Below are 26,173 nucleotides of genomic sequence, written 5' to 3' on the forward strand. Positions count from 1 at the left end.
ACAGTTATTGGGAGGAGAAGCTGCAGCAGGTGGGGAACTGGGGAATGAAAATTGGATCCATTTATGGACATTGATCTCAAACTTTATAAGAATTCAGTTATGTCTTCCTCAGGCTTTGAGCAAACAGAGAGAAAGTGGAGGGACCAGAGGGTCAGGCAGCGACTTTTTTTCTCTCTGTGACTGCCATCTCAAGTCGCTGCAGTATCTTGCCTCCCTCATGGTTTAACGTCTTTGGGTAATACCATTTGCAACGGGTAATACATTGGAGACCAGCAGTTCATAGTTGTCATTGGTTCACGACGGCTTTTATTTCCTCATCAGTTTTAACGGAGCTAATCTCTCGCACCAAGGAAGCAGGTAAACTTACCGGGCATGTTGCACTCAGAAGCCTTCCCCACTGCACCATTAACCTGGTTAATTGACAACCTGGCATCTTAAAAGGAATGTCCTGGCTCCAGCCGTGACAATGGAAGAGCAGGTTGTGCTTTCACACTCCCAGAAGGCGATTAGTGAGTTAACTCGGCCAGGCCCCCCACCCCCCCACAAAGCGTGTCAGTGCCCCGTTGAATTGAACTCGCCCTGCCAGGTTAACGGGAAGTTTCACACCACGCGGTTACTGAGTACGGGTTCAACCCACACGTCACCGGCAGTGCGAAGACTTCGATTTGATCTTAAGATCCAATTTCCTTTCTTTCCCTCTCCCTGCACTGAGACGGACGGTTTGGGTGGGCAGTCGAAGAGCATTTGTACCCCCCCCACCACCGACCACGACGACCGCTCACCTCACCTTCCCTACGTCATTTCCTCCCCCCGGCCTCCAATGGTCTCACTTGCCACAGATTTCAAACGCGTCATCGCCGTCTTCTCCAATCAAATCCTCACGCCTCCCTCCTCCAACCGTTGGCCTCCTCTCGCGGCCTCATCGCCCAGGCGCGTGCGCGTGATCTGAAACGGGAATCATCGAGATTTGAGAGCGGGGTGGGTGACTGCGGCGATCGGGGCGGCGGGTAAGTGTTCGTCTATTCGTGGCGACTCCGGCTCTCTGGAAGTGGATCCGCGGTGCACCGAGTACCCGGGAGCAGGTCGGGGTGTGCGAGGTCTGTTCGTGGTTTCCCGTCGGCGGCTGCACGTTGATGTAGGCCACCATGTCAGTGGCTGCTTCAGGATGGGAGTCACCTGCTGGGCACCTGCGTGCTTAAGGAACAGGACTTTATTTATTACTGTGTTGTCGATCGAGACCAGCTTTGAGCTGGATGAAAGGATTACATTAGTAATTCGCAATGGACGATAGAGATCTCCTGTAATTAAAAAGGTAGCAATAGTAGGCGATCATGTACAACGTATGGACCGACCTAGGAGGGGAGGCAGGCCCCTCCAGCCCGGGTAAGAAACCTGCATAGGAGAAGGCCACTCCGATATAAAACCTACGACCCAAGGACCTCGCTGCCACGTCCCAGCTTGCTTGGCCACGGCACACGAACCATGGGTGTAAAGGGTGGGGCCAGTACTGCGCGCACTGCACTCCACCTAAAAGCTCCTTTGCGCAGGCCCGAGGACAGGTCCACGTCCTCCCCCTCCACGGCCTCCCCCTCCACGGCCTCCCCCTCCACGGCCTCCCCCTCCACGGCCTCCCCCTCCACGGCCTCCCCCTCCACGGCCTCCCCCTCCACGGCCTCCCCCTCCACGGCCTCCCCCTCCACGGCCTCCCCCTCCACGGCCTCCCCCTCCACGGCCTCCCCCTCCACGGCCTCCCCCTCCACGGCCTCCCCCTCCACGGCCTCCCCCTCCACGGCCTCCCCCTCCACGGCCTCCCCCTCCACGGCCTCCCCCTCCACGGCCTCCCCCTCCACGGCCTCCCCCTCCACGGCCTCCCCCTCCACGGCCTCCCCCTCCACGGCCTCCCCCTCCACGGCCTCCCCCTCCACGGCCTCCCCCTCCACGGCCTCCCCCTCCACGGCCTCCCCCTCCACGGCCTCCCCCTCCACGGCCTCCCCCTCCACGGCCTCCCCCTCCACGGCCTCCCCCTCCACGGCCTCCCCCTCCACGGCCTCCCCCTCCACGGCCTCCCCCTCCACGGCCTCCCCCTCCACGGCCTCCCCCTCCACGGCCTCCCCCTCCACGGCCTCCCCCTCAAAAGATGCTCACAAACTCAAGCTAGCATGCTGGAACATCAGAACCATGCTAGACAAGGCTGACAGCCACCGACCTGAACGTCGGTCTGCCCTCATTGCACATGAACTCCTCAGACTTGACATCGACATAGCCGCTCTCAGTGAAGTCCGCCTGGCAGATGTAGGCAGCCTCCAAGAACGCGGCGCGGGCTACACACTCTACTGGTCTGGCAAGCCTTCGGATGAACGACGCCTATCTGGTGTAGGCTTCATGGTCAAGAGCTTCATTGCCTCCAAACTCGAAAACCTTCCGACAGGCCTCTCGGACCGAATCATGTCCATGCGACTCCCCCTTCAAAACAAGCGTCACATCACCCTCATCAGTGTCTATGCTCCAACCCTCCAGGCGGAACCAGCAGAAAAGGACAAGTTCTACACTGACCTGCGCAACCTCATCCAACGCACCCCTACAGCCGACAAGGTTGTCATCCTGGGCGACTTCAATGCTCGTGTCGGCAAAGACTCAGAAACCTGGCCAGGAATCCTGGGCAAGCATGGCGTCGGCAAGTGCAACGACAATGGGCGCCTCCTGTTGGAGCTCTGCGCAGAACAGCGGCTTGTCATTACAAACACCCTTTTTCAGCAGAGGGACAGCCTTAAGACCACCTGGATGCATCCCCGATCCAAACGCTGGCACCTCCTGGACTACATCCTGGTGCGAGAAAGTGACAAACGAGATGTGCTCCACACCAGGGTCATGCCTAGCGCGGAATGCCACACTGACCACCGGCTGGTTCGCTGCAAGCTCAACCTTCACTTCAAGCCAAAGCCCAGGAACAATAAAGCCCCCAGAAAGAGGTTCAATGTTGGAAACCTGCAGTCAGACGAAGCGAGAGGAAACTTCCCGGCAAACCTCAAAGCAAAGCTCGACGATGCAACCCGCCTCACGGACCCGTCCCCTGAAACCCTCTGGGATCAGTTGAAGACTACCATACTGCAATCCACTGAAGAGGTACTGGGCTTCTCCTCCAGGAAAAACAAGGACTGGTTTGACGAAAACAGCCAGGAAATCCAGGAGCTGCTGGCAAAGAAGCGAGCTGCCCACCAGGCTCACCTTACAAAGCCGTCCTGTCCAGAGAAGAAACAAGCCTTCCGTCGCGCATGCAGCCATCTTCAGCGCAAACTCCGGGAGATCCAAAATGAGTGGTGGACTAGCCTCGCCAAACGAACACAGCTCAGCGCGGACATTGGCGACTTCAGGGGTTTCTACGAGGCTCTAAAGGCTGTGTACGGCCCCTCACCCCAAGTCCAAAGCCCGCTGCGCAGCTCAGACGGCAAAGTCCTCCTCAGCGACAAGATCTCCATCCTCAACCGATGGTCAGAACACTTCCAATCTCTTTTCAGTGCCAACCGCTCAGTCCAAGATTCCGCCCTGCTCCAGCTCCCTCAACAGCCCCTAAGGCTAGAGCTGGATGAGGTTCCCACCCTGGATGAGACATATAAGGCAATCGAACAACTGAAAAGTGGCAAAGCAGCAGGTATGGATGGAATCCCACCCAGAAGTCTGGAAGGCTGGCGGCAAAACTCTGCATGCCAAACTGCATGAGTTTTTCAAGCTTTGTTGGGACCAAGGTAAACTGCCTCAGGATCTTCGTGATGCCACCATCATCACCCTGTACAAAAACAAAGGCGAGAAATCAGACTGCTCAAACTACAGGGGAATCACGTTGCTCTCCATTGCAGGCAAAATCTTCGCTAGGATTCTACTAAATAGAATAATACCTAGTGTCGCCGAGAATATTCTCCCAGAATCACAGTGCGGCTTTCGCGCAAACAGAGGAACTACTGACATGGTCTTTGCCCTCAGACAGCTCCAAGAAAAGTGCAGAGAACAAAACAAAGGACTCTACATCACCTTTGTTGACCTCACCAAAGCCTTCGACACCGTGAGCAGGAAAGGGCTTTGGCAAATACTAGAGCGCATCGGATGTCCCCCAAAGTTCCTCAACATGATTATCCAACTGCACGAAAACCAACAAGGTCGGGTCAGATACAGCAATGAGCTCTCTGAACCCTTCTCCATTAACAATGGCGTGAAGCAAGGCTGTGTTCTCGCACCAACCCTCTTTTCAATCTTCTTCAGCATGATGCTGAACCAAGCCATGAAAGACCCCAATAATGAAGACGCTGTTTACATCCGGTACCGCACAGATGGCAGTCTCTTCAATCTGAGGCGCCTGCAAGCTCACACCAAGACACGAGAAACTTGTCCGTGAAGTACTCTTTGCAGACGATGCTGCTTTAGTTGCCCATTCAGAGCCAGCTCTTCAGCGCTTGACGTCCTGCTTTGCGGAAACTGCCAAAATGTTTGGCCTGGAAGTCAGCCTGAAGAAAACTGAGGTCCTCCATCAGCCAGCTCCCCACCATGATTACCAGCCCCCCCACATCTCCATCGGGCACACAAAACTCAAAACGGTCAACCAGTTTACCTATCTCGGCTGCACCATTTCATCAGATGCAAGGATCGACAATGAGATAGACAACAGACTCGCCAAGGCAAATAGCGCCTTTGGAAGACTACACAAAAGAGTCTGGAAAAACAACCAACTGAAAAACCTCACAAAGATAAGCGTATACAGAGCCGTTGTCATACCCACACTCCTGTTCGGCTCCGAATCATGGGTCCTCTACCGGCACCACCTACGGCTCCTAGAACGCTTCCACCAGCGTTGTCTCCGCTCCATCCTCAACATCCATTGGAGCGCTTACATCCCTAACGTCGAAGTACTCGAGATGGCAGAGGTCGACAGCATCGAGTCCACGCTGCTGAAGATCCAGCTGCGCTGGATGGGTCACGTCTCCAGAATGGAGGACCATCGCCTTCCCAAGATCGTGTTATATGGCGAGCTCTCCACTGGCCACCGTGACAGAGGTGCACCAAAGAAAAGGTACAAGGACTGCCTAAAGAAATCTCTTGGTGCCTGCCACATTGACCACCGCCAGTGGGCTGATAACGCCTCAAACCGTGCATCTTGGCGCCTCACAGTTTGGCGGGCAGCAACCTCCTTTGAAGAAGACCGCAGAGCCCACCTCACTGACAAAAGGCAAAGGAGGAAAAACCCAACACCCAACCCCAACCCACCAATTTTCACCTGCAACCGCTGCAATCGTGTCTGCCTGTCCCGCATCGGACTTGTCAGCCACAAACGAGCCTGCAGCTGACGTGGACTTTTTACCCCCTCCATAAATCTTCGTCCGCGAAGCCAAGCCAAAGAATAGTAGGTGATCAGCAACATTCTTTGTTGTAGTAATCAATCTAACGTTTATTACTCATTTGTTGCTTGTGTAAGACTACAAGGTGATTCCTACTTTATCACATTGTGTCTCATCAACTACAGCCTTGATTTAATGTGAAAAAGTATTTCCTACACCAAGTGTAAATTATATTTCTGAATTGCAGGTTGTTATCGATTTTTTTTTTAAATGAAACCCTATCCAACTGAATTCTCATTTGTTTCCCCCCCCAAAGTGAATTGACCAGCAACACAAATGTAATGATCTGCTTGTAAAAGAAATGCCAAATAAATGTAACTGAAATGTAACTTTCTGAAAGTTGTGTGATTGCTCAGCAAACCTCCCTGACCCAGATAAAACGGTAATGTTAAAGCCTATCCTGATCTGCGTGAAAGTTTTATCAACATATACATCTGACCCGTACCCAAACTGCAGTTGGGTTCCATCTTGCTTGGGACATGCAACCAGGCTCTATTCTATATTGCTAGGCATAACTAATACTTTGGGCTTATGATAAGTTCTCAGTTTGTATTATATGTATCATTAATGTCACAACACATCCTTGAATGTGTAACCTAGTGTTCCAAAAAATCTTATGCAAAATTAACCTGATTGTTTAGATTCAATAAACTTGCTTCCTTTTACTTTTTTGTGTTCTTTTTGCCAATTTTTTTTGTATGCTCTCTTGGGTTATTCTCACTACAGTTGAATACCAGATAAGTTCTTTCTTATTTGATCTAGTGTTAAAATAGATATTTTTACAGTGCATTAGTTTTACAAATTACATGTATATGATTTTATAGAAAAATATTTAAAGACATGAGGAAATTATAGTGAAGATCAGTTGGTCCAATAATCCTGTGAGGGAAGAATAAATACACTCTACCATTACCCCGTGCAGTTTCTTGTGGAAGCAAGTGTAACATGGTGAATGAAGAAAGGCATCTGGAAAATTCCCTTCTGATCCCCTCAAGCAATCAAAATCAGTGCAGGAGATCAATCTGATCTTGCATGTTTATTCTTAATCTATTTGACTGTTATGTAATCACGATCTTTGCTCCAATTCCCACTTTAAGCTGAGTGGAAAATCAATGTGCGTCACATCAGCAAGCTCTTTGGAAACTGCCGTGGGAAATGAGCTGTCTAACATCTAACCTACTTGTAGTTGAATTTTGTTTAAGTGCATGTATTGTGTACTTTGTAATTTTGCACCTCTTTAACAAGTCATCTTAACTTCTGTTTATTGGTATCATTGGTGTTGAAGTTTTCTCATTAAAATACAACCGCTTGTTTAACAATGTTAACTTGCTATATAGATCTGCTAATGGGAGTGACCATTTTGCTAATGTACACCCAAAACTAATAATCTTATTAGATTATATTGGGAATTGTAGCCAGGCTCAAACACAACATAGATTTTTTTTTAAATGAGTAACCATTTAAACTAATATTATAAGCAAAAAAAATGACCAAGGATAAATACAGAAACATGTTTTTGTCGACACTTGTAATACTGAAGACCATTGCTAGCATTGGGAATTTTGTTCTAGAGTAATTCTTCAAGAATTGACATATGAAAATAGTGAGTCAGCAAAATTGTCCTTCAAGATTGTTTGAAAAGAAGTTGTCTGGCAAAATCCTAATAATTATTTTTTAAAAAAAAACTATACAGCACAGTAGAAGCTGATTCTGATCATTTAAACCTGTGCTGCCCAATTGCATCCAATGAACCTACCAACAAAGTATGTTTTTGGAGGGTGGGAAGAAGCCAGAGCACCTGGAGAAATACCACACAGGTCGTGGGAGAATGTATAAACTTCAGAAGCAGGATTTATGGTCATGAACAAGTCATGAAATTCGATGTTTTGCAGCAGCGTCATAATGCAAACGTACATATTATAAACCATCTTACGACATTCTCTTTGGCTTGGCTTCGCAGATGAAGATTAATGGAGGGGTAATGTCCACGTCAGCTGCAGGCTCGTTTGTGGCTGACAAGTCCGATGTGGGACAGGCAGACATGGTTGCAGCAGTTGCAAGGGAAAATTGGTTGGTTGGGGTTGGGTGTTGGGTTTTTCCTCCTTTGTCTTTTGTCATCTTATGACATTACTATAAAATAAAATAACAATTCTGGTGCACGAAGAGTAAGGCAGTGTCTTTGGTTCATTGGCTATTCAGGAATCTGATGGCAGCGGGAAAGAAGCTGTCCTTATGCCACTGAGTACTCATCTTTAGGCTCCTATACCTATTGCCAATTTCTCTTGTATGCTCTCTTGGGTCATTCTCACTACAGGTGATAGCAGAGTGAAGAGGGCATGGCCTGGGTGGTGGTGGTCTTTGAGGATAGAGGTTGCTTTTTTAAGACACTTTCTCATGTAGATGGAGTTTATTCTTGTCTTGAGAGTTGGAGCCTCCAAACCAGGCAGAGATACAACCAGCCAGAATGCTCTCTATGCTAGATCTGTAGAAGTTTACGAGAGTCTTCGGTGACGCACTGAACCACATCAGACACCTCACAAAGTAGAGCCACTGGTGAGACTTCTATGTGATTGCATCAATGTCGTGGCTCCAGGACAGAAATTTGTACCGATAACACCAGATTTAAGCTTGTGTCGCTAGCACTTTAATAGTGTTGCACTATCTCTGCCACCCATTTCTGCAGAAGTAATTAATATCATTTGCGATTTTAAAAAGAAAATGCTGGAAGCACTCAGTAGTTCAAGCATCAGCTGTGGGGGAAAAAAAAATTGACTTTTCAGATTGAAGATCTTCATCAGCATTTTTGGGTTTTATTTCAGACTTCTAGAATCTACAGTGCTATCATCATTTAATTGGAAAATATTTGTGTTATTTATATGAACTTTCAGGTCATTTGAAAGTACCATGTACAAAACATTACAAATATTGAAGCTCATAGAATTGATGTCAACCTGTTAACAATTAGGAAAATAGCAGTGAAGAAGAAAAATAGAGTTGTGATTCTGAGTAGATAGTCTAATTGGCAGGATAATACCATGCACACCTCTTTTTTGTGGCTTCAAATAGGTATCATATTTATAAATAACTTGGATGGGATAGAAAGCCATATCTACTCATGTTACTAGATGTAAATAATGTAGATGGAAACATAAAATTTCAAAATACTGAGCCAACCTATTGGCTGTTATGTCTGCAGTCTTGTGGGTTAGGTATAGAGAGCTAATTTTTGTTCATCCTCATTTTTAAGATTCATTTGAGGCTCTTAAAAATGAAGTAATCTAATAAAAAAATTAAAAATAAATTACATTATTACTTTAAGTAAAAGCTCTTGCTGCACCTAGAATCTTCGTTGAAATGGATATGTTTTTTGATGTGGCAGCATCTATCGCAGGATTCGCTGAGAATTTAAAATTTAATTTGGCAGGGGAATGCTTGAACATGAGCCGCAGCCAAGATGATTCTGTTATTGCACCAATATGATGATGTTCAGATGTTTATGTGGGGAAAATGGAAATAGAAGTAGAACACAGTACAGCACAGGAGAAAGCCCTTTGACCTGCAATGTCTGCGCCAAACACAATGACATATTAATCTAAATCTCTTCTATCTGTGCATGATCTATATATCTCTATTCCCTGCATTTTCATTTGTCTATCCTGAAGCTTCTTAAATAGTAAGATTTTGCCTACTTATGCCATGACGACACTTGGGCACCCTATTCCAGGCTGTTATCATTCTCGGTGGTGGTGGAGGAATCTTGGCCTGCAGTCTCCTTAAAATCCCCCTCCCCCATCACCTTAAATGCATGTCCTCTAGTATTTGATGTTTTTACTGTGGGGGGGGGGGTGGGAAAGGGGAAGAAAGATTTGTATGTCTACCCTACCTCTAATAATTGTATAAATTATCAGGTCTCCAACGCTCCAGAGAAAATAGCCCAATTTGTCCAACATTTCCTTGTAGCTCACACCCACTAGTAAATAATTTAAAAAAAGGATATCCTGGAGAGAGGCCTGCAGTATGAAAAAGCTGGCAATGGTGAGCAACCAAAAAACTGGCCTGAACATGCGTGTGGATAGTTGGGATGAAATGTACAATTACAGAAATAGTGATGATCTTTACAAATTGAGACCAAAACTAAGTGAAGGCACAAATTGCTTTGTATGTATAAACCTTTTAAGAGCTTTTCAGGGCATTGCATCTCATTCATATATACCATACATTGGCCACTGTAGTGGAATGACATTGAGGATTAAATTATGGAAAAAATTATAAACTACTATTACATTCCCTTGAATTTGAATTTTGAGAGTAATTTGATTTAGTTTATACAATATGAGGAATTAACAGTAGAGAGAAACTGTCTCTGCTCGAAGGTGACTCTGGAACCAGTGGGTTAATCTCAAAATAATATTACACCTAGACTTTCATTAATGAAATTAGAAATTGTATTTCAAAGCAAAAAAAATGATAGAAATATTAAGCAGTATTTAATGGTGGATTTTTTTTAAAATCTGAAGATCAACATATAGTATTGAAGGATAATGGGTGAATTCTGTCACAGATTACCCATGAACTCACTGAATGATAAAACGGTTTAATTGGAGCACTGCTTGTCTTGGAAATATTTTCCATCTATATGTATCATGTAATTTGATGCGGAGAAACAATAGTATTATAAGAACGTAGTCCATTAATATTATTGACTGGACACAAATACCAAAAAACCTATTGATAAATTTTGCATATAACTTTGTCACATCCTTATATTAAAAGTAAATGCACGTGTATTGGCTGTCAAACTACAATCTTACATTCAAGGGACAATAAGACATGGAAATTTAAACTTTAAAACCTAGTGTGAGAAGTTAGTCATATGGCCCCTTGAACCTCCTATTAATTTATTTAGGATCTACCTGATGATCTGCATCATCCACTCTCATTTTCCCCCCACCGTCCAAAATTATCCTTTGATTCCCAAAGCATGAAAAGACGCGCCTGCAATGGAGATTCCAGCACTGATCCTTGCATAGCCCTATTGGTAATGGACCACCAGTCAGAATATCACTCTTAAACACGACCCTTTGTTTCTTTATATGCAGATGATTTGTTATATATTTCAGACCCTGAGAGATTCATCCCTTGTATGTTATCTTTGCTATCACAATTTAATTTTCTGGTTATAAATTGGAGCACTGCTTGTCTTGTAAATCTTGAATTACTTTCCCTGAATATTCAAGTACCCATTTATGAGAATATACATTTAAGGTTGTGAAGGATCATTTTACTTATCTAGGTGTTAAAATTCCTAAAAAATTTAAAGATTTGTTTGTTAAATTTCTTCCTCTGATTGACCATGTGAAACAATCCCATTTCAGATGGTCCCCATTATCATTATCACTAGTAGGTCATATTAATGCAGTCAAGATGATGATTTTACTGAAATTGTATTTTGATATTATTGATAAATTTGGCTTATAACCTCTTCCTATTTTTGGCAGAATAAAGGTGATAGGCTAAATAAAGCACAATTACAGCAATTGATAAAAGTATGGGGACTTGGCATTACCCAGTCTTAGATTCTACTATTGGGCAATTAATATTCATAATATCACATTTAGATTTATTATTCTTATAAACTTGAACATCTGCCATTGGCCACTCCATATTTGTGTTTTAATTGTTCAAAGGACATAAAAGTTCCTTCCGTGTAACAATCCTTAATATATCTTGTACCTTTGTCATACCATGAATTTAATATTCTATTGCCCATGTTCATAGGCAATAACGCATTTTTACACAATGGTGTTTTTATTGATATACTTACTTTTTTCCCTATACATTCATTAATTTCTTGCTACGTTCTAATCATATGTATTAGAATGGGATTATCCCTCTTTTTCTTTAGTGATTTGAAACTCCATTTATAGATAGTCCTTTTCTTCCCCCTCCTTCATTGAGTACATTCCAATTTGAACCCAAGATGGGGGAATATCTTCAGAGAAGAAGGCTGCGAGAAATCTAGCCTGTGCAGCTAGGTAAGGTTTTTTGAAATCTGGAAGTCCTCCCAGCCTGTAGTTTTTACAGTGCAGTTCTTTGTACCTTATTATTCCATATGAAGTATCTAATATGGTCATTTAGTAGGTAATGGAATAGGCAGCAATGGAAAAAAGGTGTTGCAGTCTTGGCATCACTTTCATTTTGATGCAGTTAACCCTTCCACCAAAGTAATCAGTAAATCTCTCTATTTCTGTAGGTCATGTCTCCCTACATTTGATTGGACTTCAGAGCCTTTGTTGTGAAATATTTTGGACATCCTAAAATTATCAAATGCATTATACAAATGAAGTTAAACAATAAAGTTTGCATATGCTGGGCAGACTGCAATTTGTTTTGGGTTAATCTAGAAATTATGAAATCTTGCTCTTTTTCGTTGTGGACAGGAGCACTATCCTTGAATTTTAGGGGCTCATTTGGCAAAGATACTTCAAAGCTCAATGGTTATTATATTGTGTACAACATTAGTAACAACAATTTTATTTAGAAATTAATCATTAATATCAAATTTTGATGTTGAGCCGCAAGGCTAGATCAGGGTAGATAAATTGGTCAGACAATAAATCCACCCTCTCTCATGCTTTAGAACCATGTTGTTTTGAGCATCCTGTGGATGAGATGTAGGAGTAGGCAAGAAAAAGAACTTGAATAGCAGAGATATATATCTCTAGAAAAAAAACATGCTCTTACCTGTGCCTATCTCCTGAATCTTTTTTGCTCCTCAAAACTCAGTCTATTCCTTGCCTCTTACCTGTTCTCGCCGAAGCTTGTTGAGCCAAACCTTTTTTAACTTTTAAACCTTTTTTCATGCAAAGTAATTTTCTGGTTACACTTGAACATTTGTATAAAACCAAAATTCAAATCTAACTTGTCCAAATCTCCGATGTGGTCAGGCTCACAATATTTAATGATGGGATAAAAAGAAATTAGTCTCATATAATTGCATTGTTAAGGTAAAGTATTAGTATTTTTGACTATTATATCGTATGTGATCATCTCTCAGTAAGGTTTGTGTTAAAGTTTAATCTGGGTCTAGATAACATTTTCTCATTCCAAGTACTGATGAAACTATTGCAGATATCCTTTAACTGCCTGAGTCTTGTTTAAAAGTTATTTCTAGCTGACTTCATTTTCCATTCTTAAACTTGTTTAAAAATCATAACCAGTACAGAGCTCCACTCGCCCATTCTTAGTGGCTGATCTACATTAGTGGTACTGTACTTGTGATCAAAACCCAAAATAAATTACTTGTAAATTAGTTTTTTTTTAGCCTTTGCAAGAGAAGGTTTTTTTGTACCATGACTGTTTCATGTGGACATCCCTTTTCAGGATTTTGTCTTTGGGTATCTGGGCCCTTTGTCCTGGGATTCTTTCCATTTTCCTCCTTTCCAGCACCTTTAAAGTCTTTCCTTAAAAACCCTGTTTCTTTGACCAATTCTTGTTTAGGTCAGTGTTGTTTTTGTGTGACTTTTTTTGTTTACTGCGTTGCACTAAGATGTTAAAGACTCCATGGAAACAGAGGCTAATAGAATATAATGGTCTCTTCAGAGAACATAAAAAATGTTCATTTTCAGAAAGTGTCTTGGATTGAAACAAATTTGTTTGTAGTATTATGTCTAACCTCTTATTTTTCTACCTTCAGGCACAAAACTGGAGAAATTACACTAATAGCCTTCATCATAGAAGCCTTCGGAATTTTTGATAGCAAGAATCAAGGCCTCCAAGCAAGATGAAATTGAAGAAGGGCGTTAATCCTATATTTTCATTATTTTTGCAATTTGTGATCATGGCATGTGATCTCTTATTTATTCTGCCATTGCAGCTCTTTGGAGGTTCAAAACGAAGTTCCAGAATAAGAGCAAAATCCATTTCTAATCATCCTGCCGGTCCTTACAGATGTGTAGAAAGCTTGGATTGTCTATTAGCAAGTCTACATGCTGGTGCTGACACTCTGGATAAACTTTTTCAGTTTGCTACTAAGGGATTTCATCATAGGAATTGTTTGGGAACACGTGAAATTCTTAGTGAGGAAGATGAAATTCAGCCAAGTGGCAAAGTCTTCAAGAAGGTAATTGATTAAATTTCTTGCTGAGTTGTATTATCATCTTGATTTTGTCATCCTGCATGTTTTGTGCCCTTGGGGTGATTTTCAAATTTGCTCTATATTTCAGCACACAAGTCTATTTTCCCCCTTTTCCAACCTCATTTTAATGGTTTTATCGTATATCGGGCGAATGTCTAACCCTAAAATTTGTGTTGACTGGCGTATGTCGACACCCCTCCCTTCCCTATCCCCCCCCCACCCCCCCCAAATCGCGATGACTGAGCTTCCCCTCCCTTCCCTATCCCCCCACCCCCCCAAATCGCGATGACTGAGCTTCCCCTCCCTTCCCTATCCCCCCCCTAAACCCCCCAAATCGCGATGACTGAGCTTCCCCTCCCTTCCCTATCCCCCCCCCCCCAATCGCTGTTGGAAGTTGGCTGTTGTTATCACAGAGGCTCCAGCAAAAATGAAGTGGGTTTTAAGTTGAAAGTGAAAGAAATGACCAAGAAAAGCAAAGACTGTCTTGCTCCTGAAAGAAAATTTGAGAAGTTGGTAAAAGATTGGAGAAAGGAAGAAAAATACCAAAAATCTTCAATAAGAAGAATCACTCATTGGGCAGATTTGGAAAATCATGTTGCACAATGGGTTCGAGAACAGAGGCAAGCCATGTGAAATAAAATAGAATATTTGCATTGAAGTGGGCCAAGTCACATCCAGAATGCAGTAAAGATTATGAAGCTCCAATAGGCTGGTGCAACCATTTCATGAACAGGAAAAATTTGGTATTACAACAGAAGACAAAAAACGCTCACAAACCACTAAAAGATCTTGATCATAAAGTTCTGCTGTAACCGGCAGAAACACCAGTTTGCACTGGCAAATATTCAAAACATGAATGAAACCCCCATGAATTCAACGTGATAGACAATAGAAGAGAGGAGTGGAAAAGTGTGAAACCTGCAAACCGCAAGTACAGGGCGTGAAAGGACCAGGATTACAGTAATGTTATTGTGCATAACATGGTAATCGTCAAACGCAAACTTAGACCTAAAATGAAATTCCCAGCTGGTATTTTGTATATTTTCATGGAAAAATGATGGATGGATTAAAATGGTGTAAAACTATGGATGGACAATGTGCGGAAAAGGCAGCCAGGCAGATTACGCAAGAATGGAATTTGCTAGTCAGGGATATGTTTCGTAGCCACTTCAGTGAGAAGACTAAAATTTGATTAGCAGTAAATAATACCTGCTGGTTTGATGTCTGTATTGCAACCTCTTGATCTCTGCTTGAACAAACCATTCGAAGACCATGTGCATGAAGAATGGAATACATGGATGATGAGTGCAGGAAAATCATTTATTAAAGGCACGCTGCATCACTTGATGTGCTGTGTAACTTTGTGCTCAAAGCATGGCATAAAGTGAAAGTACAGACTAATAAAATTGTTTAAAAATTGCGGTATCTCTTGTGCAATTGATGGTACAGAAGATTATTTATTGTGGTACACTGATGATGAAGCTGAAGCCACCTCATTAGATAAAGCCTGGGACCTATATGTTTAAAGAGTGAGAGTATGGATGTGCTTGTTGCGATCTTTGCCTCGGGTGATGACAGTGATTTTTGAAGAATTCTATTTTTTTTTCAATAAAACTTTCAATGAAAATTTGTTGTAGTTTTTTTTTTGTTTTTCAAGGGTTGACTTGAATGTCAAATTGGCATCCAGCAGTTTTTTTTTGTTGAATTTAAGGTAAAAAGTATATCTGGCGTATAAGTCGACCCTTTTCTTTGAGGGGTTCAAGACTACTTATATGCAGAAATATACGATAGATCAATCTCCAGTTTAAATAATTATGTTATTGTATCAAATCAATTATGATGTTTACTGCTCCATAGGGCAAAGTTGGTTACATTCTTTGTATCCAAATCTCTTGATGTTTTTTAAATTTTGAATTCTGCTCACTGTTGATTCATGGCTGAAGTCTGTGAGGATAAGCAATTTGTTTTAATGTAAGGATTATGTATAGTTGTATTATTTCCTGCACACGCAAAAAATTCTTTAAGAGTCTGATCAATTAATTTTGAAGGCAGCGATTCAAGTCCACTGGTATAAAAAGTAGCCAAGTTGAAATATAATTATATTAAATTCTGCTTAATGGAACCTAGTGCCTGTAGATAATTGGATAATGGTAAAGCATTTGATAAATTCTTGGGTTATCTGCTCTGGTTTTTAATCTCTTGTTGAGTGATCACAAATGCAAGACCATATCCCACAATCCCACCTTCTGTCAATTTTATGTTTGTTACACTCAGTACAAAGAATAGTTTAATATGTCAATAAATGGTACAATTATCTAATTTATAATCACGCCCCAGAGTAAAACTCCATCTGGAAACTGTAAGTATTTCATAAAGCAAGATCCCATCAAGAAATTGAACTGGTTTAAGTGAAATATTACTTTGTGTTTTAAAGTTTGGAGTGAGATTAAATTTCAGATCACACTATGACAACTAGGGAATTGGCGTTTGATAAATCTGGAAATAATTTATGTAACAGTGACCAAGACATTTTCAAGTTGCTTTAAAAACCTATCTGGCTCACTATGTATTTAGGGAAGGAAATCTATAATTCTTGCCTCCCTGATTTCAGACTTGCCAGTGTGGTTGTTTCTTAACCACTTTCCTCAGTCAGAAGTAATTAGGGATGAACAGTAAATCCTGCACTCTGCAATAATAGACACATCCCATGGGAAGTAAAAGGAAAAAAATGTTCATCAGTGGCATTAAATTCTATGCACAACAGATTCATCAGTTTCTATGGTCATCTGATTAGTGAATAGATGCAGAAGCCAAGCCTTTTAACTGCCTTGATGCATTTTTATGGTTAAAACGGTCTTTCCCCCTAATGTTATTGGTGAGCCATTAAATCTCGAATCAAACTGGAATGTTCTGATCTATCTTAGTTTTCGAGGGATATTGGGGATCTCATTTGCAAGAAGAGAGGTGTATAACAGGTATAGGCAACATGGGAGGTTAGTCAGGTAGGTTCAGGTGCTAGGTGTTCATGGTGAAGTACTGAACTGGATTCGACAATGGCAAGATGGGAGAAGCCAGAAAGTAGCGGGGGATGATTGCTTCTCAGACAGGAGGCCTGTGACTAGTGATGTGCCTTGGGGATCGGTGCTAGGTCTATTATTGTTTGTCATCTATATCAATGAGCTAGATGATAATGTGGTAAATTGGATCAGCAAGTTTGCAGATGGCACTAAGATTGAAGGTGTTGTGGACAGCGAAGGAGGTTTTCAAAGCTTGCAGAGGGATCTGGACTGGCTGGAAAAATGGACTGAAAATAGCAGGTGGAATTTAATGGAGACAAGTGTGAGGTGTTGCATTTTGGAAGGACAGGCCAAGAAAGGACATGCACTGTAAATGGTAGGGCACTGAGGAGTGTGGTGGAACAGAGGGATCTGGAAATACAGATACATAATTCCCTGAAAGTGGTGTCACTGGTAGATAGGGTTGTAAAGAGATCTTTTGGCACATTGGCATTTATAAATCAAAGTATTGAGTACAGGGGTTGGGATCTTATGATAAAGTTGGATAAGACATTGGTGAGGCTACATTTGGAGTATTGTATGCAGTTTTGGTCACCTAACTACAGGAAAGATATCAATAAGATAGAAAGAGTGCAGAGAAGATTTGCAAGGATGTTGCCTGGACTTCAGGAACTGAGTTACAGGGAAAGGATAAACAGGATAAGACTTTATTCCCTGGAGGGTAGATGAATGAGGGGAGATTTGATAGAGGTATTTAAAATGTAAATATAGATAGGCTTTTTTCCACTGAGGGTAGAACAAACAAGAAGACATGGGCTAAGAGTGAAAAAGGAAAAGTTTAGGGGGAATATGAGGAGGAGCTTTTTCACACCGAGAGTGGTGGAAGTGTGGAATGAGCTTCCAGCTGAAGTGGTGAATGTGGGCTGAATTTTAACATTTAAGAAGAATTTGGACAGGAACATGGATGGGAGATGTATGGAGGGCTGTGGACTGAGTGTAGATCAGTGGGACTGGGCAAAAATAAAATTGTTCGGCACAGACTAGAAGGGGGCTGTTTTTGTGCTGTAATGTTCTATGGTTCTGTCTTGTCTGAATTTTGGGAAAAGAGGTTAAACTGATATTACCAATAACATCTGTCCACTTCAATTGTCCTCATGAGCACCTTTGATTAATCTAGTGTCTTGCTTCTTGTCATGCTCTTCTCACGTTTCTTTGCCCATGAGACTCTTTGCAATTTTGATGTGATCTTGAAAACATCTTACTCCCTTTATTAACTTGTGCTTTCATTCTATCTTCTCAGTAGGTACCTCGCTTGTCACCATCTGCTTAAGTAATGTAATCTTGTTCTATCTGCCTTGTAACTAATCAGTCTATTTCCAATTTTCTGCTTCAATATGGTCTTCTCTTGCATGTGTCCATGTGGTCAGCAAATCCATATGAATTCTGCTTCTGTTCCTGGTATTGAAATGAATCCCAACTAATTTTGAAAAATCAGGTGTTGTATGACATGCTGAGATATATTATCACCTTGTTTCTTTGTAGTCTTTAACAAAGTCAGACATCCTCTTTATCCAACACTTTCCTGTTTTGATCAATTATATTACTATTGCTTTTCTTAAGATTTGATTTAACCATTAGAGATATTCTGAAATTAACCTTTTCTTGCACGTGCACCACCACTTGAATGCTTCCATAAATTTTATAGGTTTTTCTTTATTTCTATGAAGGCTTTCGACAAAATGAATTTAACTGAGATGGGATCCACTTCCCTGTTTATAACTGATCACACTCAGATCCCTGGCCAGACTACTTGTCCAATATCCAGTCTGGAAGTAAGTCATCTTTGTGTAAATTAAAGGTAGGTAATACTGTAACTAGCAAATTTTGGTCCAGCACAACCTCCTTGGAATGTTTGCTAATTCTACCCCTTCCTGAATAATCTGCCTCAAAATCTATGCATTCTTTTTAACTTCCAGCTAAATCTCATTATCTCTATTGATAAATATTGCCTCCATCTGTAAATTCCCTACTTCTACCAGCAGTGATCACCTTTTGTTACTTCCAGTCTCACTACAATTATTTATTTCCCATTTCTTGGTCAGCCTCCCATCAAGTAGTCATCCAAATTTGTGTCCTTACCTTAATAGATTCCATTTCTTGATCAACATTGCATCCTGATCAGAATATACATTTAAAGTTTCATGCCCATATTTTAATACATCCAGTGCAATATCTCTTTATCCTCCTTCAGTGATAGAACTGACCTTTCTACCTGCTCTCTTTTCATATTCTCTTTACCACAGTACCCCTATTATTTGAGCCATCCTGGAATGTACTTTGGCATTCCCTAAAATCTTTCCAATATCCCTTTAAAACCTCTGCAAAATTACCATCTCTGTGGCTTTTAAACAACCCTAATGTAACTTTTTGTTTTTTTTTGTTGTTTGCTTCTCTGCATCATGTTTTAGGTATTTTTCTGTTGTGTTAAAAGTGTAAATTAACTGTAAGCTGCTGTTAAATTATCATGGTATGTCGGCGTATAAGATGGTCCTCAATGTTAAAAATGTCACCCCCAAATCAGTGGTCATCTTATAAGTCAAGTATACAAGACGAACCTTAACAGCGAAGTCTCAGGGCTCCCCCGCAGGGTCTGACTGCCGTCGGCTCTGTACATAATTTAAACTGCCAGTGAAAGGAGCTGATGATGGTTTATTTTTAAAAAAAAATGCTAATAAAATTTAAAACATTACTGGGTAATTTGCTTTTAAAATATTGTAAATTAGTGTTTTAAATGTGCCCAGCAGCATCATTCCACTGGTCAGCAGTAAGTGACAGACTTGAACAGCGAGTATAGTTCAAAACCTGTATTGTAGATGGAAATTCAGGGGGTTGTCTTATTTATACAAAAATCGTCTTGTTCTCCGGTAAATATGGAAGGTTGCTTTTGAATTAAATTGGCATTGACATTTTCAGTCATGCTTTTTTTATATGGTGATCAGAGAGTTTCACCCAAAGATTTTTATCTATCGATCGGCTGATTTTTGGCAATACTTGTCTCCCCTTGTTAACAAGAGTTGCGATCCTAATGAACCCTTCCCTTTGTGAAAATTCATTAAGCTGAAGATAACTTTCCACTATTGCCTTAGGAAAAATATTCACTTTGATACCATCCTCATCCTGAATATGCAAGGCCTTGACGATAGGAACCCATCTGAGCTCATGCATGAAATGGTGGCCTTAGTGGAGGCCTTGTTCCTCTCCAAGTTACTGATGCATGTTTCCTTGGCAATATTTGACTTGGATTTCGGTGCCTTATGCCTGGTAGTCAAGGTAACAGACAGTCTTCCATACCCCGCAACAGAGCTCAATACAGGTGCAACCAATCTACGCCACCAGTTCAGGCCCGCCCCCCCCCCCCCACCTGCACTTGGACAAAAGAGTGATTTCTGTTCTTCACTGGGGAGTTCGACTCTACTGAACGACATGTCTACTGGTTTCCACAGACCCATCCTACCCGTGACCTGGTGAAGGCGGGTGTTCAACTAAATACACAGTCTGTCACATCTTTCCATAAGGTCTACGGTCTGCCTGCTGTCTGACAAGTTTGTGTGGCACGGCCTCCGCCGCCATGTAACCCTGTAGGCTAAAACCTGTTTGGACTGCCAATGCACAGACACACCAAGGCCCCAGTCCAGAGTTTTGACCTGGCTCAGTGCTGTTTTGGCCATGTGCACATGGACATTGTCAGCCCACTCTCCATGAGCCAGGGTATCCAGTATTTATTCACAGTAATCGACAGTTTTACCCATTGGCCGGAAGCAATACCCTTGCCCACGTGCGAGACCGAGTCTTGCACCAGAGCTTTCTGTCCACTTGGGTCACACGCTTTGGAGTCCTGACCCACATCACCTTGGATCAAAGGGCCCAGTTCACATCCTCGCTCTGTGCCAACCTATCCAAGTTCTGCGGCAGCCAATTACATCACACCATTCCCTACTATCCTCAGACAAACTGCCTCGGGGAACGTTTCCACCGCCACCTGAAAGCAGCCCTGAAAGCTCGACTACAAGGCCCTAATTGGATGGACGAACTCCCATGGGAGCACCAAAAGACGACCTACCAACGTCGTCAGACGAGGTGCTGTACAGCTCTCCGCTTACCATCCCAGGGGACTTTCACTTCAACCCCCCCGGCCCACAACCCAGTGCTCTAGACGTGCTCCAGCAAAATGGCTAAACATAAATCTCCGCCACCTTCCCGACATGGCTCCCCACCCTGGCACATCGTGGCAAAGCTGTAGTCCACTGAATTTGTTTTCGTTCGGAGAGGACAGCAAGGGACACGCCTACAATTCCCCTACGAAGTCCCATTCAAGGTTTTACAGCACGATGGTGTTGTTTTCACCTTGGATGTCGATGGGTGGCTGGAGAAGTTTACCAGTGACCTCCTCAAGGCAGTGCATCTAGACTCAGACCATCCCATCTCGGATCTCCAGGTCAGACACAGAGGCTTCCTGCCCAAAGACAGTATGGTAACTTGCTTAAAGGGTGGCAGTGATTCTGGTGGGGGTGGGGGGTGGTGATGTAGCGGGCTGAGTGACCGCACTGTTAGATGGGCCGAATCGCCGCCCTAGTCATCCGACACAAGATGGTGCAGGCCCACCTTCCCTTCTGAGGAGAAGCCTGCAGTTGGCGACATGTGTTGCCCGGGGGACAGTGCCACTTCTGTGTTGCATGCTGCTGGACGGGGAGTGATGCCGCAAAGCACTGATGTCACTTCATAAGGCCAGCGTGCCCCTCACAGGAAGTGGGCAGTCTCCTCGAGCAGACACAACAGGGGCATCTAATATGCATACCCTTAATATTGTTGATGTGGAAATTTGTGTATACCAGGTATACTGGTGCCTATAACTTCCCTTTTAGATAAATATTAGGATGAGGTCTGCCCTTCTCCCATAATGTCCATGCATGGAATGGCATGTTCAAATTAAAGAAGGATGTTAGTGATTCTGTGGTATGGGTTAGTGGTATGATACACAAGCTTTGTCCATGAAGATATTTAGCAGCAGACAATGAAGCATAAAATTTGTTACATAATACATTTATGCTATTAACTTTAATGGAAGAAATTAAGAAATTTTTAACACTACAGAAAAATACTTTATCTCATCAAATTTGTGGAGGATCTAAAATTAGTTTCCCATCCCCCTCCCCCCGCCCCCCACTGCTGTCTCTTTTTGTAACTTTTCTTTATTGCAACATTCAAATCTGAAGACAAAAGTTGGAATAAACTATTTAGCTGGAAGCATTTCAGTTGAGCTATTTGATTCCAAGTAGCTTTTTTCTGTTTGTTCCTTTCAAAAGGCAAGTTAGCCAATTTTAGCATCTTGGCTGACTTAGCAAATGGCTGAACAACTCTGGATCATCCACAAAAGTATAATTCTGTGGAAATGTACTTGAGACATTTTTTTTTCTTTTTGTTAAGGTGTAAGTATTCATTTATCCTTTTGATAGTAACTTTTGTTTTAAAATCTTGTGAAACATATTTCTGCTTTCCCTTTCAGAGTCTGCATTTTTCATTGTAGCATTGCTTCTGATTGTATAAATTTATTTAATTGCTGGTTATTAATGTGACTAAGGCAGTCTGGTGCACTGCTTTGACTCCATTCCCAAACACATTAGTTGCCTTCCCATAATGTTCATAGTGAATTGAAGAATGACTAAATTGAGGCCACTTGTTACCTAATGTAACAGAAGAGAAATATTGTTTTAAAATTATTTTGATGACTTAATACTTTATACAGGTACACAATCCTTTAACTGGATCCCTTGGGGACAGTGTGTTCTGAATTCGGATTTTTCCAGATTTCGGAAAGCCAGATTTAAGCCCACCCGAATTTCTGATGCTGTATCCACTCTCACCCCCTTCCAGTCACGCTGCCGGTCTCCTCCCCGTCGCCCGCCCGACTCACGCTGCCGGTCCCTCGCCCGCCCGACTCACACTGCCATCTCTCTCCCCAGTTGCCGGATTTTGGAGCTTTCCAGATTTTAAATGTCCAGATAAAGGATCATGTAACTGTAGCAAGTATTTGAATTTTTAGTTGCATTGATGAATGTTAATATTATTTCATAAATACAAAATAATTGCAAATGCAAGTGATTCTTTTTAATTACAACTTATTCTGAACAAAGATTCATTTTTCAAAATGGAGTTGTATATAAAATGTATTTTTGGGAGAAATAATTTATTGTCCTATTTTTACCAATAGACTTGTTGGTTTGCACTGTTCTACAATTCCTCCTTACAAGGGCACATGCTTATTCTGGGTCTAAAAATTAAAATAGTCTTTCTGCAATCAATTTGAACTCGAGCTGAGTCCCACTACTGATGATTTGTTTGGTGATGAAACACCAAATATTGATTAAAGGATTGAAAACACATAGTAGTAATATTAAATAAATCATCTTAGTCTGAATAGAGTTCTCATCCGGGCTAACACATTGCTTCCTGATCCAGCTAAAACTCTTAATATCTTAGTGACAATGTACCTGATCCAATTTGTATAAGTTTGGGTTGGGTCATAAAGTTAAGCTCCAGGGCTATTACTTCTTTCTCTGCTGTTTTGTAATCATTTGTTAAACTGTCTGGGCAAAGTGGGTAGTGCAACTGTTTCACCAATGTGTAGAATTGTATCAGAAACATTTTCTTTCAATTTCTGACTTACTTTATTGATGTTTTAACAATTTTTAGAGCTCAAGATGTTTTATTGGTCCATAGTTCATGATAATCTCTAGTTGCAAGTCTTTTTATAAAAGTAATTAATAAAAATCAAGTCTCAAATACTTTGGCTTAACATTAATATTGTAAATTTGCAGTGTACTGGTTGATAAAATTTGTTTCTCTTGCATTTCATACGACCATGAGGTGCTGTATTTGCTGATAAGCATCTGAATTATGGCTTCTTTTAAAGGGTTTGTCTTCTGAAGTAATTCTAGTTCTGATATTAGTCTAGGACAGGGGTGTCAAACTCAAATTCACGGAGGGCCAAAATTAAAAACTTGGACTAAGTCGAGGTCCGAACTAAATATTTATTGAAAATTTTCAACAATATCTGCATGTTTTCTCTTCTTTCAACATATGTAATGTTAAACTTTTTCTTATTAAAATAAATGTTTAATAATAGTTTTGGATAAACTCTTTCCAGAAGCATTAACAAATGAGAAATAAAATATTCAATAAATAATATTTCTCTATAGAGGATTTGTCAAATGTTGCTAGTGTGCTGTCGAATAGTAAAATCTGAGGGCTATTGAGAATGTGGGAGAATAACATGATTCCTGAAACAATCAAATGGGTGACTGATTGTGGGCATGAACTCTAGCAGGGCTATTTGCCATGCCCTTTTTCCATTGGTACAGATATCCTTTGATTTACACACTTTTCAAGTTTTATACCTAATGAGTTTGTATCCAGGTGCAGGACCATTTTTAACCAGGAATATATTTATCACTGTGACATGAAACTATTGGAAGATCGTTTTATCCTGAGATTAAAGTTCATAATCCTTACTCAGGCCTGTGTGCGGGAGGGCGGGGTTTGCGGGCGATTGGGTTGGACAACGACAGTGCGGGGGCATTGGCTCTCGCTGCAGGGTGGCATCTCGGCGGATCAGCGGCCCCGTCACCGTGAGTCGCGGGTCGGCCTGCGGCAGGGAGGGGGAGTGGGCAACGGTCCTGGCGTCAGGCCCCCCCTGAGTTTCTGCAGGACCCCCCTTGACCTCCTGAGTTTCTCCCGGACCCCCCTTGACCTGCTGAGTTTCTCCCGGACCTCCCTTGACCTGCTGAGTTTCTCCCGGACCCCCCTTGACCTGCTGAGTTTCTCCCGGACCCCCTCCTCTTGACCTTCTGAGTTTTTCCCAGACCCCTCCCCCTTGACCTGCTGAGTTTCTCTCGGACCCCCCTTTGACCTGCTGAGTTTTTCCCGGATCTCCCTTTGACCTGCTGAGTTTCTCCCAGATCCCCCTTTGACCTGCTGAGTTTCTCCCGGACCCCCTTTGACCTGCTGAGTTTCTCCCTTCTGGTGTTTTTACGAGAACCACAGACTTTCGCTCATACATTGATGAGGGGGATCAAGGGCCAAACATTGTCAGGTACCTCTCTGCTGGATAAAGGCTACGGTTTAACCCGCTGAGTTTCTCCAGTGTTAGGTTTTCACGAGGTAGAGTCAAAGGGCCGAAGGGCCAGTTTCTGATCTGTAATGTTCTACGGACCCTGCTCTTCTTTCCGTGCAGGTGTCCCAGGACCTTTCCAGGGCAGTCTCCGCGCTCAGGACCGCACTGGGATCCCGGTCAGCGGTGGAGGAGAGGTGAGCGCGGCTAATCCCGATCCAGCCCACGCCACTCCCGAGATTGGCGGGGGGTTCCACCCTACCTGCCCGACCAGCCTCGCTCTCCACGTGTTCTCCGGGCACCCGTCGCTGGTCCGGTGGGAAGGTGCAGGGCGGCGGCGGCCGGCGCCCCCATCGCCCAGCGGGGCGCCCCAATCTTCCCTCTGGCGTCCCGACTCCATCTGCAGCTCCAAGAAACGCTGTGCCACTGGGGTTCCGGGCGCTGGGAAGCGGCCTTGGCTTCCCCTGACACCGGCCAGGCCGCGCTGCGGTGGGGGGGGTGGGCGGGGGGACACGACAGCATGTTTATAAAACCACCCACCACTACTTTTCAAGGACCAGGATTTCTCTCTCTCACCCTGGGACACAGCGGTTACTGTGCATGCTCTATACTGGCGCGGCGGCCAGCGGGCCACCTCTAATACATTTTTGATATGATCTTGCGGGCCAAATATAATTATATCGCGGGCCAAATTTGGCCCGCGGGCCAGAGTTTGACATGTGTGGTCTAGGATGTAATATGTTTTGTAATTTTATGTGTGTGTGTGTGTCTAAGAGAGAATTAGATATTCTTTAGCAAGAAAATTGCATTTAGCAGAAGAGGATAAAATCATTAGGTTTCCTGTCCCACTGGACAGGTATTTCTTTTACCACTCTTCTGACCATGTCATAGAATTTTTCAGATGGGACAGCATAGGAAGAAGTCAAGATCCTAGTGACAGGGAAAGTGAGTTCTATCTCAACTTATTAGAATATTCCAAATATTTCTGAAACTATGTTATGTATCAATTTTAGTTAATCCATGAAACATTAATGTATGTTTTTTCTGTATTTGGCATAGGTACTTGCTGTATTTAGCCAGGTGTTTTGTTCTGTTCTATGTGAGTTTTTATACAGTGGATCCTTATTTCTGGACAGCTCGGGGATTGGGTTGGTCAGGTTTTTCTGATTTTTTTTTTTGTTTGGTTTCTCGGGGAGTACTTTTAAAATTCAAATTTGAGTAGGAATAAATAAGAGATGAACTAACAGAAATAATCAAATATCCCCACTCAGAACTCTCAAAAATCTACCAAAACATGAGACACCCAAAAATAAACTTACCTGACAGCATGAATTTCCTAAGATCACTAGAAGACCCAGGAATTGGCAGTTGCGGTAGAGGCAAGTACTGTTACTAAAGAGTGGGAGCTTTAAACTGCTTATCCAGGCACTGCAGAGGCAACATGCGAACTTTAAACTACCCACATAGT

The 26,173-nt window shown here is 42.7% G+C and overlaps 1 protein-coding gene across 2 annotated transcripts in view; it reads left to right on the top strand.

The window, feature by feature from the left end:
- Positions 1-907: 907 nt before the first annotated feature.
- Positions 908-26,173, top strand: part of LOC138742398 (fatty acid CoA ligase Acsl3-like) — a 71,951-nt gene continuing 46,685 nt past the window's right edge. The window contains exons 1-3 of one of the 2 annotated variants that reach the window (XM_069896717.1): positions 908-1,007; positions 13,081-13,506; positions 18,266-18,370. In XM_069896717.1, the coding sequence (XP_069752818.1) occupies positions 13,168-13,506; positions 18,266-18,370 (444 nt within the window). In that variant the 5' untranslated portion in view covers positions 908-1,007; positions 13,081-13,167. The remainder of the gene's footprint in view (positions 1,008-13,080; positions 13,507-18,265; positions 18,371-26,173) is intronic. The other variant, XM_069896718.1, reaches the window with a different exon arrangement.

The sequence above is a fragment of the Narcine bancroftii genome, chromosome 9 (assembly GCF_036971445.1).
Source record: "Narcine bancroftii isolate sNarBan1 chromosome 9, sNarBan1.hap1, whole genome shotgun sequence".
Lineage (NCBI taxonomy): Eukaryota > Metazoa > Chordata > Chondrichthyes > Torpediniformes > Narcinidae > Narcine > Narcine bancroftii.